The sequence below is a fragment of the Littorina saxatilis genome, linkage group LG4, assembly GCF_037325665.1.
Source record: "Littorina saxatilis isolate snail1 linkage group LG4, US_GU_Lsax_2.0, whole genome shotgun sequence".
NCBI lineage: Eukaryota > Metazoa > Mollusca > Gastropoda > Littorinimorpha > Littorinidae > Littorina > Littorina saxatilis.
The window spans coordinates 36,618,002-36,635,889 of NC_090248.1; the positions used below are offsets into that span (position 1 = coordinate 36,618,002).

Consider the following 17,888-nt stretch of genomic DNA (forward strand, 5'->3'; position numbering starts at 1 on the left):
TGCTTGGCCAAAATTTCAATCAATTTGATTGAAAAGTGAGGGTGTGACAGTGCCGCCTCAATTTTTACAAAAAGCCGGATATGACGCCATCAAAGACATTTATAAAAAAAAATGAAAAAAAGTCTGGGGATATCATACCCAGGAACTCTCATGTACAATTTCATAAAGATCGGTCCAGTAGTTTACTCTGTATCGCTCTACACACACACACGCACACACAGACAGACAGACAGATACACACACACACACAGACACACATACACCACGACCCTCGTCTCGATTCCCCCTCCATGTTAAAACATTTAGTCAAAACTTGACTAAATGTAAAAACAACAACAACAAACAAAACAAAATATAAAAAGCAAATACAAAAACAACACCAACACAAACTGTCAAACACAAAAATCCTCCAATAAACATAACCGAACACACACACACACACACACACACACACACACACACACACACACACACACACACACACACACACACACACACACACACACACACACACACACACACACACACACACACACACACAAAGCCAAGCAAACAAACAAACGAAAAGCTGGCAAAACCGATGCTGAAACACAGCAAGGACGTGGTAACATCGATTATCCTCCAAGCATGCAGAACTGTTCTGAATTGCAAACTCGCGTGAAAACCCCAATCTAAGGGAGAATAATCCGAGTTCACGATTTCGAGGACAAGTTGTTTCCCTTATAACGGGACCATTTTTAGATCAGTGGGCCTCGACAAGTAGTGATTCGGTCAGTGATGTTTGGCAAAATACATGTATCCAATACAAACTTCCTTTCGAGGTTAAAAAAACTTTAAAAAAACTAACGCATTGCAGTCATCATTTCTTCACTTTCGTTTAATGGATACCAAGGACTTTGCCGTTTGTTGATTTAAAACAATGTAGATCATAATGAACAGAATTACAAATCACTCGCTTGAGATATCCATAGACCTATTATTAAATATAGGTCCCTGAGATATCAAACCAGCGGAACAGATATGTTGGCAGGGTTATGAATTAAAAACAACAAAGCCATTCTATTTCATAGAAAAAAAATTCACATGTGTGCATGGTGTGTGTATGTGTGTGTGTGTGTGTGTGTGTGTGTGTGTTAGTGTGTGTGTGTGCTGTGTGTTGTGTGCGCGTTAGTGTGTGTGTGTGCGTGTGTGTATGTGCGCGTGTGTGTGTGTGTTAGTGTGTGTGTGTTAGTGTTAGTGTGTGTTAGAATGTGTTAGTGTTAGTGTGTGTGTGTGTGTGTGTGTGTGTGTGTGTGTGTGTGTGTGTTCTTTCATAAAAACCTTTAGTGATTGTCACGTGAACATGTCAACCACACAATACATTCGCGAGAAACACAAGAAAGATATATTTCTTCATCACATGTAATATCTCAGTTGATTTTTTTCCATCCTTTAATCATATGAACCACCTTCTTGGCCTTTTTAACTGTTCCCTGTTCACTTGTCAGTTATGTTAGACTCTCATTGTGCATTCCACATTGTTTTACTTGAGAGCGAAACGTTTCTGAAACCGCTTCGGACCTTTGTCACTAAAATTTAAATAAAAAAATTAAAAAAAATCAGAATTAGAACCATTATAACAAAAATTAAGACGGCATTCAAGTAGCACATCTGACACGGACAAGAAATGTCTGCTACTTAAAAATATCAAGCCCAAAAAATGTGATAAAACAAACGTGTATATTCAGTGCCCGTTAAAGTAACTGAGCACTACTCCTTACTTATCTACCTTTACGTTGCATGTGATGCGTGCACGTTTATTTAACGGATTGATCAGTTTTGTAAATCTCCGATGTCCAAGAGCTTTTGTTTTAAAGTAGACTGTACATACACACGGAAGTCTCTCGCTTTGAAAAACAAACAAAGAGTCATACAACATATTTTACAAACTTTTACAAACCCAAGGCAAAATGTACGAACTTTTAAAGACTTATAAATCTAAAACCAGATAAACTGCTAACGTTCCCAAATCCAAAATCCAAAAATCGATAATGGTAATGTATTGAAACGTTTGCCTTGTGACAAAACAAAAATATAATATATTTATATATCTACGATAGTATCGCCTTGTTTTGTAACAAATGTAACGTACCAATATTGTACCATTCTTGTGTTTTGATTGTAAAGACTTAAAATGAAAGTGATTGAAAAAAAGAACACTTTTAAAGACTGTGCAAACCCTGTTTGATATAAACGACCACGTGTGCCACCACAGAGCTAGCTGTGCATGCAAGATTTTAGATAAAAGCATCCTTCCGTTTGAACATCAACTTCAAATCAACAGTTTGGCTGCGTTTTGTGCATAGTGGGGATAGTTTTTCCGAATTTAATATGTTGAAATTAATTCAATTCAAATGACCTCTCTGCACAGAAAGTTGTCTGCCAGGCTGTATGTGTACAAGTGGAAGGGTGCTCTTTTATAGGCTTCTCTTCTTAAAGGCTTCTTTTATAGGCTTCTCTTCCAAAAGGCTTCTTTTATAGGCTTCTTTGCTATAGTGTTCTGCTCAATGTTTTTTTTGTGTGGTGCGTTTAGGGTTTAAGTGACGATTGGGTTCATGAAACAAGTTTCTTTCCTGCAAAGCCGTGGTTAGTATTTGGTGTGTTTTGTTGGTATCGTAGCACTTTAAGGGTGTGGTCATATCACATGCTTTCTGCTTACACAGCCTTGTTTCTCAGCGTTCTCCTCTTTTAGTTTTGGTGGCTTTGGTTGGTGTCGTATCTCTTTAAAATTTGTGGTGACTGAATAAATCCCTTTCCGGGACTTAGTGTCCTTGCTTGGTACTGTATCTCTTCAATGTCATGGTGGTTGGTATTCAATGCACGGGCTTCTTGCCTATAGAGCCGTGATCCTCGGCGTTCTTGTCAATAGTTTTCAATGTGCTTGGTTGGTACCGTATCTCTTTAACACCATGACCACTGAACAGTTTCTCAATGATTTTGATGCGAAAGGTTGGTGTGCCGTTTATCGTTAAGGTCAAGGTGGTTGGTATTCAATGCACGGGCTTCTTGCCTATAGAGCTCTGCTCCTCGGCGTTCTCGTCGATGGTGTTGTAGCTGGAGGACTGGGACATGACGATGTTCTGAAGCTCCTCCCCCACGCGCCAGCCCTCACCCCCATGCAGTCGCTGCCACGCCCACAGCCGCAGGCGGAAGACGAGGAAGAGGAGGGTCTGCGCCAGCACGCACAGGAACATGGCCATTACGCACGTGATGATCGCCTCCACCGGCTTGTGCCAGTCCAGGTAGTTGTACACCTGTGCCTCCTCCTCCCGCACCCCGCTGGCCGGCTCGCCCCACCTGCCCTGCACTCCTCTGCCTCCGTCGTACCTTTACACAACACAGAATATTTAATTGGCCAAGGTTGAGAACTTCGCCTTGATGTTTTCGTTTTAAGAAACATTCACTCCAGCCAAGCACATCCAACACACGCGCACACCCAACACACGAATCTATATATCATGAACGACATCAATTAGGATACATACACTAAAATGCACCCAAGCCAAGCACACCCAACACGCATCTGTAAAACGATTCAACATCAATAAGAATACATACACTAACATTATCTCCGATAATCACCCTACCGTCGTCAGTCGGAAGCACACACACACACACACACACACACACACACACACACACACACACACACACACACACACACACACACACACACACACGCACGCACACAACTAACTGATAACTGACTGTTACCTGATGATAACGTGTTCTTACAAACACGTACACACACATGACACCCCCCCCACCCCACGCCAACCCCCCCCCCCCCCTCCCTCCAACCCCCCACCCCCCAACACGTACCGCCACCTGCCCAAAGGCTGGACCCGACTCTCCTCCACTACCCTCCCGCCTGGGTGGGGGAAGTCCGGGGTGAGGGTCTGTCCGTTGAGGAACAGGACGGAGTTGAAGAGGACGTAGAGCGAGCCGAGGAAGATGGTGGCGAACATGTGGAAGAGCCTGAAGGGCGTGGCGAGGAGCAGCACGTCGATCACCACGTACAGCGTGTTGACCGTGTGCTTGATCTGGTTCATCGTCGTCCGGTGCATCATCACTGAAACAGTGGACACATACAGTCAAACCTCCCATTAACGACCTTGAAAATGTCCAGAAATATTGGTCTTGATTTTGTTCATCGTCGTCCGGTGCATCATCACTGAAACAGTGGACACATACAGTTAAAACCTCCCATTAACGACCTTGAAAATGTCCAGAAATATTGGTCTTGATTTTGTTCATCATCGTCCGGTGCATCATCACTGAAACAGTGGACAACCTCCCATTGACGACCTTGAAAATATCCAGGTATTAAAATGGAGGGCTGCTTTCAGTGTGTCGTGTGCTTGATTTTGTTCATCGTCGTCCGGTGCATCATCACTGAAACAGTGGACACATACAGTCAAACCTCCCATTAACGGCCTTGGAATAATCCAGAAAAATTCGGTCTGGTTTCATTGTGTCGTGTGCTTGATCTGGTTCATCGTCGTCCGGTGCATCATCACTGAAACAGTGGAAAATACAGTAAAACCTCCCATTAACGACCTTGGAAAAATCCAGAAAAAATCGGTCTGGTTTCATTGTGTCGTGAGCTTGATCTGGTTCATCGTCGTCAAGTGCATGATCACTGAAACAATGGAACGATGGAAAATACAGTAAAACCTCCCATTAACGACCCTGAAAGTGTCGTGTGCTTGATCTGGTTCATCGTCGTCCGGTGCATCATCACTGAAACAGTGGACACAAACAGTCTAACCTCCCATTAACGACCTTGAACAAATTCAGAAATTAAAATGGAGGGCCGCTTCCATGAATGTAGTATTGTTTGGAAGTTCGGATCGCTTCCTTCCAGTGGAACAAGAGTCGCTACCTAGCTAGATGCGTGCGTGTTAAGACGTAATCGGAGACCTGCACGCATGTCAGAATGTCAGGTCTTTAACGTGCCACAGCGGTGACACGGACGTGGAACATGGATACCCTCTCACATGGAAACGGTGACCCGAGGATCACGAGTCCAGCACTATACCAATAATGGCTTACGGTCGGTTATAAAAAACAAACAAATAAAAAACAACCATGCTTTTCCGCTTCGCTTTGTATTTGTATATGTATATTTTCATTGTAAAGCGCTTAGAGAACGTCAAGCGCTCTATAAATCTCCCATATTATTATTATTATTATTATTACTATTGAACAACACCCTTTTCCTTTCATTGCTGTTCTGCAGAAAAAACACACTAAAAAAACCCTGTCTTGCAGAGCAAAGAGCCAGCCCTGTTCGACACATATCCCGGCGCACCTCCATCTAATACACAACTCTCGGTACTATATCCTATAATTCAATAGAGTCAATTCTACTATCATAGATTTCTCGCAGGACAGGCGTCATAGTAATGCAATGGACTTCTCCCTAGGTATTGCCTTCTATTTTGTGTGTGACCTAACTACGTCTCTGTCCCAAGATGGCACAGAACAAAAATGGAATATTCGTATTCGGCATGCCCAGGGAATCCGAACGGGGATGAAGCCACTTACCAGAATCTAGTGCAATGGTGTTATCTGTGACACGATATAATTATCGTACAACTACTTTTATTTATTGGTACAGACTACAAGTCTGTGCCATCGGTTAAACACCTTACACTTTCGTGTTGGAGTGACAGTATTTGGCCCTCTGTTTTTACTTTATTCCACACATATTCAACAAGTGACGATTTCACCCATCAGAGTGAAGTATTTGTCATTTTTTGGCTGGATGGTTCCACCAGCTGGCATGCTATTTTTACTTTTATTCTTTTAACCCTCCTTCCTTCCCCCCAAAATATGGAAATACATGTAGTCACATATACAAAATTACACTGATAAACGAGATGTTTACACATTGGTAGACTCGGGTAGACATTGGGAGAGACAGACAGACTTGCATTTTTTTTATTCAGCCAAGTTCAGAAAAAAACCCACTTCACTTGAATTAATGATGCAGTCGAATTAAAAGTACGCTAAAGGCCGTATACTTAGTTCATCGGTTCAAAGAGTTACATGTAAAATTCACGCGCAAAGAAATGATTCTTTGTATTCACTAAAGGATCAGCAAAAAACGCGTATATAGCTTGTGGTTGATTTTCAATATGTTTATCTTTATCTGTACCAATGAATGATTGATTAAACCGCTGCTTTAAAGGCACAGTCATTGCCGTGAAAACATCTCACATCTGGCCAGGCTTTAACATGGGATAAGACCATCCCTGAGACCGGCACGGTTGGCCTAGTGGCAAGGCGTCCGCCCCGTGATCGGGAGGTCGTGGGTTCGAACCCCGGCCGGGTCATACCTGGTAAGACTTTAAAATTGGCAATCTAGTGGCTGCTCCGCCTGGCGTCTGGCATTATGGGGTTAGTGCTAGGACTGGTTGGTCCGGTGTCAGAATAATGTGACTGGGTGAGACATGAAGCTTGTGCTGAGACTTCTGTTTTGTATGTGGCGCACGTTATATGTCAAAGCAGCACCGTCCTGATATGGCCCTTCGTGGTCGGCTGAGCAAACAAACAAACAAACAAACAAAAGACCATCCCTCCACTAGGAAGCCTACCAAACATTTTATTTATTTATTTATATGGGAGATTTATATAGCGCTTGACGTTCTCTCATATTAATTTCTGCCGTGTGAGATGGCATTTTTTACACAATATATATCACGCATTCACATCGGCCAGTAAATCCCAAGCCATTACGGTGAATATTTACTTTTCACGGCCTATTATTCCAAGTCACACGGGTATTTGGTGGACTTTTTTTTTATTTTTATTTTTTTATCTATGCCTATACATTTTTGCCAGGAAAGACCCTTTTGTCAATCGTGTGATCTTTAACGTGCACACCCCCAATGTAGTGTACACGAAAATTGAACAACCTGGTTGATTTTTGTGCAGAGATAGTTTTTTTCGTCACAATAATTTTACAAAAATCCATTAGCATCCGATGAAAAATTAGTTCATCAAAAATGTCCCAGAGCACCGATGGAGGCTGTTGATTTTTGGTATGTGTCCAAGTGGAGGGATGCTCTTATTCCATGTTAAAGCCTGGTCAGGACTGAGATGGTGAGCCGAGCTGTTTTCACGGGAAGGACTGTGCCTTTAAAACTATCAGATTCATCGAAAGCGCATCACACGCAATGCTCGGTCGAATGCTTTGGCACCATTCATCAATTTTCCCAATCGCTCTATTCTTTACGACTGTCACTTACCGCTCCCTGAATGGGCCTTTCGACGGTCCACAATGGTGCACGTTAGCTCAGTCTGAACGCCAGTGGGAATAAAAGTGCAGACACCATGTTTTGTGAATTGTTTGGCGTAGAAGGGTGCGTAGGCAGAACTAATCGATATAATCATATCCCTGTTGAGTAGGTTGCATTTTTATTCAGTTCACTCACCGGTCATGGCGTTAGGAAGCCAATGGAGTCACAGTTGTAAATTTTTTGAGTAGTGGCAACCGTTTTTGCAAACTTTTCCGTATTGAGCATGTAGTGAGTGGGCAGAACTAATCGATATTATTGAAAGACCTCTGTCTGTCCGTCTGTCTGTGTGTCCACTCGTCCGTCTGTCTATCCGTCACACTTTTGATCGCTTACAGCTCCTACGTTTGTTGGACGATTCGGCTGAATTCGCCATTCCTGTGGCAAATCTGTGGGGAAAATATCTAGACGATAATTAAATCTCAGAAGAGTTCACTGCATTTGTATTCAGTTCATAAACCGGTTATAGCGTTATGAAGCTAACCGCGTCAAATTTGTACCTTTTTCTGGATCAGCAACCAATGATTATTTTCCCCATGCAGTAGACTGCATTTCTATGCAGTTTATGCACCGGTTATAGCGTTATGAAGCTAATGGAGTCAGATTTGAACATTTTCTGTAGCATTAAGGCGATGTGAGGCACTAAAATCACCAACATTAAACTTGAAGAAAACATGGAATAACTTAGTTTTCTGGGTAGTTATTGAAGTGACTTATGAAAAGAAATGAAAAATATCTGAATACTACAGGACATAGACTGCCGTTGCAATGGAAACTGGCTTAAACAGCGCCATATTGGATTTCTAGGAAACGGGTTTACAGCAACATCATACATCAGAAATGCTTAACATTTGGCACAAAGATACACATGACTTTTATCTACAATCATATAGAATGATTTTTTGAGAAAAGACTACAGTTGCATTTATATTAATTTTTGAAATAAGGATTAATGAATATGCGGTTAGAAATTCATTAATCCTTATTACAAAAATTAATATAAATTTAACTGTAGTCTTTAGCAAAAATATCGTTCTATATGATTGTAGATAAAAGTCATGTGTATCTTTGTGCCAAATGTCATGCATTTCTGATGTATGATGTCGCTGTAAAACCGTTTCCTAGAAATCCACTACGGCGGCTGTTTCCATATTTACACATTTTTCTTTCATTGTTATAAGTCACTTCAAAAACTACCAAGAAAACTAGGTTATACCATGTATTCTCCAAGTTTAATTTTAGTGCCATAAATCGCCTTAATCATTTCGCTTGAGCAGTGAATGGGCAGAAATAATCGATAATTACTATATCCCAGTTGAGTAGACTGCATTTTTATTTGGTTTAGCCACCGGTTATGGCCACATGGGCTTGTATAAAAGTGCGTGGCCGAGACAGGTCATACTACTACTACTGCTGCTGCTGCTGCTGCTGCTGCTACTACTACTACTGCTACTGCTACTGCTGCTGCTGCTGCTGCTGCTGCTGCTGCTACTGCTGCTACTACTACTACTACTACTACTACTACTACTACTACTACTACTACTACTACTACTACTATACCACAGCAGGTACGATACTTCGCTTGCCCTGTCCAGGTCACGCGCTTTGATACAGACCCTTGTGATTGTGACGTTATGATGCTGATTTGGTCAAATTGGTACATTTTCTGTAGGAAAAGGAACATTATCTCAAACTATGTGCCGTAGTTAATCAACATTTCTATCGAATCTTCTTCTTCTTCTTCGTCGTTCGCTCAGACAGCAACTCCGGAGGCCCTATCGAATCTATACAGCTTTCATAGAAAAGTGGATCGACGCTTGTCAGTGCAAATCTAGATGTGCGATTTACCAAATGCTATGTACCCAAGGTGCACACCCGACGACGTGCAGCTTGATTTCGACAGCGAACATATTTTCATCAAGCTCAGGCGTCGCTGAAGATAAAGAAAAAAAAATTTACGTAAATAAATAAATATGCATGCAACTCGATCGCCGGTATTTGTAGCTTTGCTCGTCGTTTAATATCTGATCCTGATCGCAACGCCTGCAACTCAATTGCTGTTACTTAAGCTTAGTGTTAGTATATCAGTCTGTTGCATGCTAAATGTGTCAACATGTTCTTCTTAACATTATTTCTAAGCCAGAAACCTTGTTTTACTTCTACTTTCTAAAACACCCAATGATTCCATCCTCCCCCCCCCCCCCCCTAACTTCAGCAGGACCGACGACGCACTGCAGATTATCCCAGCCCGCTGCACGTTGCGTGAAAGAAAAACAGGCCAAGTACTCGTCATAATCCCTATCGCAGCATCAATAATATGCAGTGTGTCGTCTGTGTCGCTGACTCTGCGCAGGTATATTCTGCCCTTAACAGACACTGGCCGCGCTTTTCTCGTAGAGCGTTGGGTGTGCCTATCAAACGTCAAACGACTCGGGATTCCCTCAAAACGGAGACGCCACTTGCCGACAGCAATAGTGGACCTTTCATGCTTATGTTTCTTAATCTGTTACGATCCGATCACAGGGCAGGACCCAGTGTTTGAGAGGGAGGGGCTTCCAAAAAGAAGCAGGGGTACAGGGGCTGGCAAGGCGGCGGGGGAACTTGTGAGATTTAGCATTTGAAAAGGGTATGTTAACGTTGGGTCTCACCGTAAGAAAAAAAGGTACATTCCCCGGGTAAGGGGGTGGGGGTGGGGGTGGGGGTGGCTTCCGGAACCCAGGGCGGAGGTGCACGAAGCAAAACTGGGTGCCACCCAACTGGCTGGGATAGAACGAGCCGCGGGGTCCCATTGGTTGAAATCACAAGAAATCTAAAACTCAACTAATCCGACCTCGCGGCTGCGTATAGTACCACCAGGCACCCAGTTTCGCTTCGTGCACTTAAGCCCAGGTCACTCCCCCCCCCCCCCACCACCTCTATTCGAACAAAATCCAGCCCTGAATCAATCCCACACGGAAGACCGCCTGGGACACCGTGCTTTCCCTTCCAGTCAGATCGCAACGTGTAACGGGGCTTCTCTGACAGCTTCTGGAGGCGAGCCGCTGCTCCGTCAAACGGAACTGGGATGACGCGTACAACTGACAACCGGCGCTGAGGTTTGTGGTCGTTTCCTGCTGGTGTGTCCTTCTCTTTAACATACACAGCACACTCAAGACATCACCTATCATCCATACATTCTTCCTCACACCCATAACGAATCAGAGGTAAAAAAACCCGTAATATTAAACACATATGTATGCACAGAGAAAGGGATCAGCAGTCACGAGATAGACTTGTGACTGCTGAGAACTAAGGGGAAATAACTTCAATCTTTTCTGATGATAACTATCAGATTTTCAAACTTGGTTTTCTCAGACATCCTGAAAATCCTGAGTTGATCACAATTTCAAAGAAATTCATATCGTGCGCCCACAGAAAACGTAGACGGATGAATGAGGGGTTTCAGCAGTGCCAAAGAATATGTGTTTTTGTGCAACAAACTGACAAAGGCTGCCTCAGCAACAACTTTTCAGAAAAAAAATTGAAGATGAACCAATCTCCGATTAAAACATGCCAAGTCTTTCTCGTATAACTAGTCAAGTGTGGTTTCAAGAGACAATCACCCTCTCTCTCCTCTCTCTCCCTCTCTCTATCGATGTGCTTATTCTGTTACCCTACAAAATAAAGAATTGTCATTGTCATTGTCTCTCTCTCTTTCTCTCTCTATCTCTCTCTCTCGTATTATTCGTTGCGAAAGATACTGTAACCTGACCCACGGGAGCCTCAGTACAGACAGATGAAAGGCAAAAGACAAGGGGTGATGGTGGAGGGGAGTGGTTATAAGATAAGCGGGGGTGGGTGGTTGGTCATCACTCTCTGTCTTGATATTCGCTTCCAAAGAAACTCAGGGAACCTACAAACGGAGGTGTAAGGAAATTGATTCGCTGGCCTGTTAAGTGGCCCAATACAGCCCCGTAGACCCAGAGTCGAGGAGGCAATTGACAGGGGGTTATGGTGGTGGGGTTGGGGGGTTGGGGTGGGGTGGGGGGTGGGTGGGAGTGGGAGTACATATATTGGACAAGGGGAGGGGAGGGGGGGGGGGGCGGTGGGTGATCACTCTTTGTCTTGATATTCGTTTCCAAAGAAATTCCGGAAATCTAAAGACGAAGGTGTAAGGAAACTGATTCAATGGCCTGTAAAGTGGCCCAATACAGCCCCGTAGATCCAGAGTCGAGGAGACAATTGACAGGGGGTTATGGTGGTGAGGGTGGGAGTAGATATGGGACATGGGGGAGGGAGGGGGGGTGATCTCTCTCTGTCTTGATATTCGCTTCCAAAGGAATTCCAGGAATCTATAAAGATGAAGGTGTAAGGAAATTGATTCGTTGGCCTGTACTCTGTCTCACGACAGCCCAGAGACTGAGGCCTGAGAAGACAGGAGACAGGAGACAGGGGGTGAGGGTGGAGGCAGTGGCTATCGAGCAGGATGTGTAGGGGGGGGGGGGGGGCACTTATTGGAAGACTGTGAGGGAACTGAGCGGCATTACGGGGAGCGGAATTCTACCCACAGACCAATTTCATAGCTATGCATCGTCTGGGCAATAACAACACAGGATCCGCCCGTCAGTAACCCCCCCCCCCCTCCCTTATACACACACAGACCATGCCCAAACCTCCCCCTTCCCTCCATCACCTATTACAGTCCTTCGAAACCTGTCTGGCCGTGCTGCAACCAGGAAATACCCCACCCCCCCACCCCACCTCAACTCTCCTCACACATCATAGTTACATAGACACCTCATAACACCCCCTTGGTTTAAGCGTGTTTTTATTAATTTCTTGTATACACGTTATAAACAGTAACAACATTAAGAACGTTAACAAGCACCCCCTTCCACCCCAACCCCTAAGCACGTTTCATAGTCCTTCCAAACCTTGGGTATAGCCACCAGAAAAGAGCCCCTCCCCACGCACACACACACACACAGACACACGCACGCACGCACGCACACACACACACACGCACACGCACGCACGTATGCACACACACATACACGCACGCACGTACGCACGCACACACACACATTCACCAACAAACACACACACACATTCACACACAAACACACACACATACACATACACACACACATTCACACACAAACACACACACACACAAACACTCACACATACACACACACACACAGCCACTCCTCCCTTGCACCAAGCTCAATCACCCATAAGTACCTCCAAAACGTGGAAGCTCCCGCGCAACCATGAAAAAAAGGCCCGGGCAGTATTTCCACTGACAAGCCAAAACAATTCCCAAACACACAATTGGAGAAGAAGGGGGGCGGGGGGTGGGGGCGAAAGTAGAGGAATTTACAGAATGGACAGCCAGAACAATTCCCCCGTCACACAATGAGAGGAGGGAGGAAAAGGGGAAGAGGGGAGGGGGGGGGGGGGGGTGAGGGCTCCTCACAAAATCAATGGCTTATTAGAGGGGTCTGCGCACAATAGCACTTTGTTTAGGGGAAATTACGGACAGCTGTAAGGCGATTAGGCGAAACCAAGCGTCAGTTTTGGCGGCGCAAAATTGAACCTCTTTTGACGCGTCGAGCCAATACGTTTCGCACTCACCGCCGTTTGGGTTGTCGCCTGAACTGACAGTCACACCTTTCCCTCGCAAGTCTTGATTGCCCTCTCTGGCAGTGGCTATGCAGTGTCGCGCTACAGTGGAACCCCCCTTTTAAGACCTCCACAAATCTCAGAAAATCAGGTCTTAAAAAGGAAGGGAGTCTTAAAAAAGGGGTAAATCCTCCGAGTTTATGAACAGAAGGTCTGAAAAACAAGGTCTCAGAAGGAAGGGAGTCTTAAAATAGGGGTAAATCTTCAGAGGTTATGAACAGAAGGTCTGAAAAACAAGGTCTCAGAAGGAAGGGAGTCTTACAATAGGGGTAAATCTTCAGAGGTTGTGAACAGAAGGTCTGAAAAACAAGGTCTCAGAAGGGAGGGAGTCTTACAATAGGGGTATCTTACAACCACATTCAGGAAACATTTTGATTTTACATGAGGTAATGTCTATACGGCACAACGGCATACGCGCTCTGAACTTCGGATAAGGCGCTATATAAATACCCGTTATTATTACACCCCCGGTATAGGGGTGTGTATAGGTTTCGCTCGATGTGTTTGTTTGTTTGTTTGTTTGTTTGTTTGTGTTCGCATATAGATCTCAAGAATGAACGGACCGATCGTCACCAAACTTGGTGAACAGGTTCTATACATTCCTGAGACGGTCCTTACAAAAATTGGGACCAGTCAAACACACGGTTAGGGAGTTATTGGTGGATTAAAATTATACAAGGACTTATAGAGGAACATCTTAATGGTCAAAGGGAAATAACCATTCTCACTCAGTCACTGCCACCAACTGAGAAGGTTATTTCCCTTTGACGGGGGTGTTTTTCCTACCTCGTAGGAATTTTTATTTTGATTATTATTATTATTATTATTATTATTATTATTATTATTATTATTATTATTATTATTATTATTATTATTATTATTATTATTATTATTATTATTATTATACTACAGTACATGGAACAGAAAACACAGACCCGCAAAAATAAAATTCAATATTCCTTCCACCAAAAAAAACCTCTGCTAAACCTGAACACGTTACGTGTCAGTGAAAAGGACTATATGTCAATTGTCTATCCAAAACAGTAACTATTATTCACTGTTTTGTATTTAATCTGTTTTGCCATGTAGGAATGTCTTTGACACATCTTTACGCATCGGTCCCTTGAATATTTAAGTTGTACCAATGTAACAGTGGCTGCAACAAGCTTGAGACTACAAGGCCGAAACCGTTTGGCATGGGCAGAACTTATTTCAATCACCTTAAACTTGGCTAGCATTTCGGCAGAGCTGCTGGACGTTTTGCGACACGTTTTTTTTTGTGGTTGGGGGCGGGGGGGGGGGGGGGGGGGGGGGGGTTAGAGGGGCGACAAGAACAGCCGTAATCCGTAAATAGTATGTGCGTCAATCTGTGGAATACAGTTAGCAAGAGAGCTCCACTCTGAAGGGCCAGCAGACATGCAGGCATTAGAATTTCGGTAAACGTTCATCCCACGTAAAAGTCTCGACAGATCTGTGGTGGTTTGTATGATGGTTTACATGATGGTTTACATGATGGTTTGCATGATGGTTTACATGGCGGTTAACATGATGGGTTACATGATGGCCGGTTTACATGATGGTTTACATGGTGGTTTACATGATGGTTAACATGATTGTTTACATGGTGGTTAACATGATAGTTACATGGTGGTTTACATGGCGGTTAACATGATGGTTTACATGACCGTACTCGATGGCTTAAATGATGGTTTACATAATGCTTTAAATTATGCTTTACAGGATGGTTTACATGATGCTTTACATGGTGCTTTACACGGGAGGAAAAGTATCTCTCAGGAAATACTGTTGACTCCAGGCGTCGACGAAGAGAATGGCGTCTTTTTTGCTACAACGCACACGATAAAACAGGAATCGTCACGGTAGTCTTTTGTGTTGTGGATGAACACTCGACTATTGCACTTTACGTGTAATTTGTAGACGTACAAATACAAAGACGAGAGAAACAGAAAAAAAACCACCCAAGCGAAAAACAAAAGTGCACCCCATCATTCCTCCAAAGACCTCTGTTTTCCCCGCAGACCGTCACAAAACAATGTTCGCTTCATCGCACACGATATATGAAAATAACAGACTCCAAATGGAATCGAGAACGAGGCTTTTGTGTGATATTTGCCTCTTTGTCTGGAACCGGCCTGGCGAGTATGCAAAAGATACTATTACAGGATCCAGTGGCAGGTAATTCCGCTTTCCCCCCGTTTGTGTGCTCATAATCAGTTTTTCTTCTGGCAGTCTCGGGTGTTTTGAGAGGACGGTACTTGTCAGCAATTTATAGATGGGGGGATGTGTTGCGTGCGTGCGTGCGTGCGTGCTTGTGTGTGTGTGTGTGTGTGTGTGTGCGTGCGTGCGTAGATGCGTACGTGCGAGAGAACACCAGCATTTTGCAGGGTTAAGTCGTTAGAGCATAAGACTAAGTGTTTACTGATTTTCTTGGATTTCTTTATTGATGGCCGCAGGAGCGGTTATCTATTGGAATGCATTCGGAGAGGTGACATGTCTCGTTTTGTTACCGTTCTCACGAGATCACGATCAGTTACAGTTCTCTCTCTCTGTCTCTCTGTCTCTCTCTCTGTCTCTCTCTCTCTCTCTCTCTCTCTCTCTCTGTATGTATGTCTTTGTCTGTGTCTCCCTCTGAGTCTCTCCGCTTCTGTCTTTCTATGTTTGTCTCTGTCTATATGTGTGTGTCTCTCTCTCTCTCTCGCTCTCTCTCTCTCTTTCTCTCATCCGACTCCTGGCACACAGGTCAAAGCAGAGGTTAACTTGAGTGCACGTGTACCTAGCAGGAGGGGGGTGATTCGGGTTAGAAGTGGGGTAAAGCACTTTGGTCTTCAGTCTTTGGGTTATAGCTTTCAGTGGAGAAGAGGCCAACATGAAATTGCACTATGCTCTACTATTTATTGTCCTTGTCTATCGGACACGAAGAAGGGAAGCTACAATCGCCCCAGGCCATATAATTATACTCTTTGTTTCCTGAGCCTGGACCATTGAGACGGTTACCTCATAGATCTGTTTATTCTTCAGTTTGTCGGTGTCAAAAGTTATACCCCCATTCCACACAACCGTTCTTTGTCCCGTTCCCGTACGAACCAAGGAATGCTGCCACAACAATGGAACGCTGCGCAAACGCCCGTTTTTGGGCCTCTTTCAGCAGCGTCTGACCATAGTGGCAGCCGTCCTTGGTCGGCAAGGGAACGGCCCGGGACCTAGAACGGATGTGTGGAATGCGGGTATGACAACTCAGTGTGTGAGAGCGGTACCGTTGCGTTACCGTTGTTTTAAGTTCCTTTAACGATCCAAGCGTTCCGATACCGATGGGTTGAGGTTCCATTACCGTTCATTCTGATCGGGAGGGGAACGGCTAAAAATTTTAACATGCAGCCCAAACTCAGCCGTCCCTACCGACCCTACCGTTCAAAGCAGTTCCGTTAACGATTAGTTACGTTCATTGCGGTTCTGTCCCGATCCCTCCCGTGCCCGCACCGTTCCTTGGTCGGTACGGGAACGGGACCTAGAACGGTTGTGTGGAAAGGGGGTATAAGACTCGACCACTTGGCTTATGGTGGAGACAGCTGGAAGATCTCTGGATATAATTGAAGAGGAGTAGTCTTCCTTTTAGAAAATGTGTACTCTGCCTTGCAGATTACAAATTTGTGCTGTCGGGGCTGGGTAAAGGGAGTGGAGGGTAAGGGAGTGGGGGTGGGTAAGCGAGGGGTAAGAGAGACGAAAGAGAAAACTGAACAGGGAAAAGTCACTGCCTGAAGTATTCAATAAAGCCAAACACACACAAAAAAAGAAATTACCACATATGCAGATTTTCAATTCATATTTTTGCAAAGTATCTGCACAAGCATGTGTGCCTCTGTGAGTATGTTCGTGGCTGCTTTCATGGGGTGCCTGTATCCTCAGGAATTTGAGGATTTCTTTTATCTCTCTTTTTCTGACACCGTTCATTTAACGTAATTTTTACAGGACAGTTTTTTTCCTTTCAGTTATAAGTTGTAGTAGTTTGACCTTATTGTTTTAGGACAAGTAGAGCTCGTTCACCAGTAGCAAAGACTCACTCAGTCCGTCAGTGTGCCTGAGTGTGTGTGATGGGGGGGGGAGGCTCTCCCGTGACCGGCCACCTGCAATGTACGGACAGGTTTGCACTGGCCCAAGGGTGTCCGTTCATGAGAGGGACTGCTGCAACAGCAAAACTAGTGTGAAACATAAGTAATCAATTTATCCACTTGACTATATTCACAACAGGGACCTATCACTCTTCTTTGCATGTTTTTATGCCTACGGATTTTCAAATACTCTGCAACACAGGTAACCCAAATTCAAGATGTGCCCGTACAATACCGCTTCTTTTATGAAAACATTGCTTCGGCCATGTTGATTTTAATCAACCAATTTTCTTGTTTCGGAAGTTGCGGGTAGTTCTACCCGTCAAGAGGGACGGGTTATTATCGCACAACACAATCATATGCGTATGGATCCAGCGGAAATTACGAAAAGCGGGTTTGTTGACAAAAAACAGCGAAACAACCACGTTCAGCGTTTGATGTTCCATCCAATTATACCAGAGCTGTCAAAGAGTAGACACTTTTTCGCATCGAAAAAAGAAAGAAAAGAAAAAAAAAGAAGAAAGAAAAGTGGATCGAATCTTATTTGTGTCATGTGATTGCAATCCAAGTGTGATCGAGAGCGTTTGGGAAAAACAGGTATAAATCGCCCAACACACTTTCGAGTATCGTGCTGAAAACTCAATTGAACAGTCACTTATCTAAATTACATTGGGCTTTTTGGACTTTACGGAGTCAAATCTTTGTAATATTATACTTTTCAGTTCATTTCCAATTTTAGCGGAAAGCTAGCAGC

At 44.0% G+C, this 17,888-nt stretch overlaps 1 protein-coding gene across 1 annotated transcript in view; it reads right to left on the reverse strand.

The window, feature by feature from the left end:
• Positions 1-1,383: 1,383 nt before the first annotated feature.
• LOC138965578 (protein rolling stone-like) overlaps positions 1,384-17,888 on the reverse strand; it is a 123,638-nt gene continuing 107,133 nt past the window's right edge. Inside the window, exons 4-5 of the mRNA XM_070337763.1 lie at positions 3,862-4,111; positions 1,384-3,366 (exon numbers count right to left, since the gene is read on the reverse strand). Of these exons, the coding sequence (XP_070193864.1) occupies positions 3,030-3,366; positions 3,862-4,111 (587 nt within the window). The 3' untranslated portion in view covers positions 1,384-3,029. The remainder of the gene's footprint in view (positions 3,367-3,861; positions 4,112-17,888) is intronic.